Source organism: Cervus elaphus, chromosome 11 (assembly GCF_910594005.1).
Source record: "Cervus elaphus chromosome 11, mCerEla1.1, whole genome shotgun sequence".
Classification (NCBI taxonomy): Eukaryota; Metazoa; Chordata; class Mammalia; order Artiodactyla; family Cervidae; genus Cervus; species Cervus elaphus.
Window position 1 is genome coordinate 37,049,809 of NC_057825.1, and position 4,324 is coordinate 37,054,132.

Sequence of the window (4,324 nt, forward strand, 5' to 3'; positions counted from 1 at the left end):
ATTCCAAATTGATTTCCTTAATAACTATTAAAGATCTTTTTAATTAAACCAGGCATCCTCTTCCTTGGCAAACTTTTCTCAGTGACATCTCTGGTTAATTAAAGGTTTAAGCTGCAAAGACACATTACATAAGAACACAGGAAGCTGCTTTGTGGCATGCCTGTGAAAGACCCTGCTGGTTCCTGCTTCAGAAACCAGGGCTGCGGGGAGCTTCCTAGCTTCTTTGAGGGTGGTGCAGGGCGTCCCAGGAGGTGTTCATAAGAAAGGTAGTTGGGGGCATCGGCTGCAGCGGGAGACTTTGGCGCGATGTCTCACACCATCTTGCTGGTACAGCCTACCAAGAGGCCAGAAGGCAGAACTTACGCTGACTATGAATCTGTGAATAAGTGTATGGAAGGTGTTTGTAAAATGTATGAAGAACATCTGAAGAGAATGAATCCCAACAGCCCCTCTATCACATATGATATCAGTCGGTTGTTTGATTTTATTGATAACCTGGCAGACCTCAGCTGCCTTGTTTACCGAGCTGATACCCAGACATACCAGCCTTATAACAAAGATTGGATTAAAGAGAAGATCTACGTGCTCCTTCATCAACAGGCCCAACAGGCTGGGAAATAGTTGAGTTTGGAAGCATTAGGGGAATGGGGGTGGGCTTGGAACACAGATGTGTGCAGTGTGCTGTAGTGGAAGTTTTGTATTATAGTTATCCTGTTTCCATTTTGGTATACCCTAGCCAGAATTGAATGTATTAGATAAAATGTGATGATCTTGTCCAATCTGAAAACCCCTTTGCCCCCCTCCCCCCCTCCTTTTTTTCACTTAAACATTTTTATGATGATTTAGATGGAAGTTGGTTTTTGTCAGTTAACGTTGGTTCCAGTCCCTCAAACTGTTCATACCTGCTTTATAACATCCACTGTACTAATCCTCCTTCAAATTGGGGTGGGGAGTGGAGGTGCAGTTTAGTTACGTCCTCAAGATAAAGTCTTGGTGAAAAACAAATAAATGTTCTTTAGTTTAAAAAAAAAAAAAAAGAAAGGTAGTTGGGTGAGGGGGGAGTGTTCTCTTTTTTTTTTTTTTTTGGTTTCCCAGGGCTCAATTTCTCCTTTTAGGCTTGCCATGTAAGTGTCCATCAAATGTTTTCATTAAAAGCATGCTTCATTTGGATCATAATTCACTGATACTAACAAGATATTTTTTTACCTTTTCATCCAAAATTCTTGAGGTAGGAATATACTTGGTAATCAGAGAACAACAAATAAAGCCTCTTTTCTCCCACCAACAAAATGCAGCCACCTCTACAATAGACTGTATCAGGTTCTCATAAGAAGGGGAATAAATTGTATATGTGTTTACAATAGTAAATTGCTCTGATCTGTTCACCTTCTTTGCCCTGTTTCTTTTTTATTTTTCACTTTTTCCCACCAGGACCCCTATTAAAAAATGATAGAATAGAGCGAGATATGCAGGATATCATTAAGGAACACAACTTTGCTTCCTGCAAAATTAAATAGCTCTTCAGTTTAGAATCAAACCCATGACCTTGGCTTTAAGATCATCGTAGTCTAAAATATGGCTCTCAAATATAAATGTATCAGAGTTACCTCTGATGGCTGTTAAATCAGATGCCTGTGTCTCATCTTAAGCCTGCTGAAATTCTCTGGGTGATGTTCCTTGGCACCTTGGTTTGGAAACCACTGTTCTAATCAGTACCTTCAAGTTGAGTCAGTGTCCCCTCTAGGTCTGCCTGGAAATGTTAAAGATGGTTTGTCATCCCAATGCTTTGGTCTTATAGATGACTCAGACAGGAGAAACAGAGCCATGGGAAATAGAACCTCACCAGTATTGCTGAGGAAAAGTGATTCCAATTCTGACAAGACACCAAGCAGGGTATTAAAAAGATTTTTCCACTCACACATTGTTGTTGGTCAGTGGCTCACAGCTCCACATCAATGGGCCAAACCATTAGAGAAAATCAGGATCACCTGGAAAACTTGTTTTACTAGTCATTTTATTAAAAATACTCTCAAACATGTAGGAAGTTAGACTAAGAGTCTACTCAACAGCCAGGCACAGAACACATGTACCACCAAGACTCAAATATTAACATTTGACCATATGTGTGTATACACACACAAGCCTGCATCTATAATTGCTGAACCATTAAAAAGTAAATTACAGACATGATATGTAACACCTGAACAATAACTCAGAAATCCTTTGTCACACAGTGCTCCAAATTAATGACATCCTGGCCGTAAGGACAACATTGTGATCACACGTAACTGAATTAAAATTGTGGCACTGGAGAAGACTCTTGAGAGTCCCTTGGATGTCAAGGAGATCAAATTAGTCAGTCCTAAAGGAAATCAACCCTGAATATTCATTGGAAGGACTGATGCTGAAGCTCCAATACTTTGGCCACCTGATGTGAAGGGCAAACTCTTTGGAAAATACCCTGATGCTGGAAAAGATTGAGGGCAGGAGGAGCAGGGGGCGACAGAGGATGAGATGGTTGGATGGTATCACCAACTCAATGGACATGAGTTTGAGTAAACTCTGGGAGATAGTGCAAGACAGGGAAGCCTGGCGGGCTGCAGTCCATGGGCTCACAAAGAGTCGGACATGACTTAGGGACTGAACAACAACAACTGAATTAAAAATAATTTCCTAAGATCATATAACACTCAGTTCATAACCATGTTTCTGGGAAATTTAAAAACACAAAGCAAAACTGAAAAGCAAACCTTTCTGATCAGGTTCCCAAAAAGGTTTATTCAGGTAGGTGATGATTTTTGACTGAATGATGAAGAGGCTTGTTTTGCCAATAACCAAAATGCAGTTTACTTTTTGTACTTGAAAATTGCTTGGTGATTTGCAAGGCAACTTAGTCATTATTTCATGATGTTCTTAGCAGTGGTTCTTATCTAAGGTAGATAGGAGTGACGACGCAACTGGGACCAAGAATTGTCATGACGTTCCCAGGTCCTACAGGTGAATCTCAGTGACAGCTTGGACTCTGACTCTGGGGTAGTAGACACAGCACTGACCTGAGAGCCTGGAATTGGGAATCCTGGTTCTCCCACTGCTTCCAACCCTGCCTATGGAACTTAGAGCGTTAGGCCGAACTTCCCCGGCCTTCATTATCTTCATCTGTAAAGCGAGGCACTAAGTTAATGATCTCTAAGATTCTTTCCACTTCAATCTCTCTTTGATTCAGTGCCCTTCCAGCCCCTCCTCCTACACCTTTGGCTCACCTCCATTTGGTTCTGCAGCAAACATGAAAAGGGGTAAATTGAGTCACAGGGAAATACTCATTAATAAAACGTTGATGAGAAGAGATGTACTTGACAAAATTCTTCCTGCTTGCCATGGCCAAGTAGGTCCAGGTCCTTTAAACTAAAGGAGGGTATGAACCAAAATCACAAAACTCCTCAGTAAGTCAGACGGGACAGAGGATGTGTGAAGAAGATTCTTCTTCTTCTTTCTGAGCTGGGGCAGCCCCCTAGAGAGAAGCCATCGGGCCAAGATGCTGAGCAGTTGCCTCTGATGCTGACTGCCTTAAAGCAGCATCTGTTAGAGAAGAGAGTGAATCTCTATGCAGGAGCAGGGGCCCACACATCCTCTTCCTCACTCCTTGAAAAGAAAACTGCAAAAACCTAAGAGAACATTCCTGGCAGAATCCACAGCCTCTAAACAGAAAGGGTAGGTTCAGCTAGAGGCCACCCCCCCAATTTCATTAACAAGTAACCCCAGCTTCCCCACCCTTCCCTGTATAACGAGGGCTCCATGCTGCCTTAACCCCCTTTCTGGTTCCCCCACAGCCCCTGGAACCGGTCCATGGCAGTCCTGAGGTCTGACAGGTGAGGACCAGAGCTATTTAAAATTCCTCACTTGGAGGAGATGTTAATTTTATATGTATCATGTGAATTTTTTACAACCAGAACATATTCATGCATTGCTTGTGTAATTAAAAATAAATAATTAAAATCTTTGACGGCTGATGGGTTTTTCTCTTTGGCCTCTCAAAGACAAAGCAATCCCCAGGGTGCAGCAAATAGCTCAGAGGTTTTCACGGGTGGTGTGCATGTGCGTGTGTGTGTGTGTGAGAGAGAGAGAGATGAAAGGGGAGAAGGTGGTATAGGCTCACATTTACAGGAACTGAATAGAAATGATCCAGTAATGCTCACACAACAACAATAAACATATTTAAGCACTTATATACAGGCCACGGGTACATTAAGGGGCAAGATAAAAACTAAGGCTACATCACACACACAAAAAAAAAAAAAAAAAAAAAACTAAGGCTACATCACCATGG

The 4,324-nt window shown here is 41.9% G+C and overlaps 1 protein-coding gene across 1 annotated transcript; it reads left to right on the forward strand.

The window, feature by feature from the left end:
• Window positions 1-278: 278 nt before the first annotated feature.
• On the forward strand, window positions 279-887 carry LOC122702675 (enhancer of rudimentary homolog). The gene has a single exon (XM_043916352.1). It carries the CDS (start codon window positions 307-309, stop codon window positions 619-621), a length of 315 nt encoding a protein of 104 aa, XP_043772287.1. The 5' UTR covers window positions 279-306; the 3' UTR covers window positions 622-887.
• Window positions 888-4,324: the final 3,437 nt, after the last annotated feature.

Excerpts from the sequence above, each read along its gene's own strand:
- LOC122702675 (XM_043916352.1), top strand. The coding sequence starts at position 307 with ATGTCTCACACCATCTTGCTGGTACAGCCTACCAAGAGGCCAGAAGGC.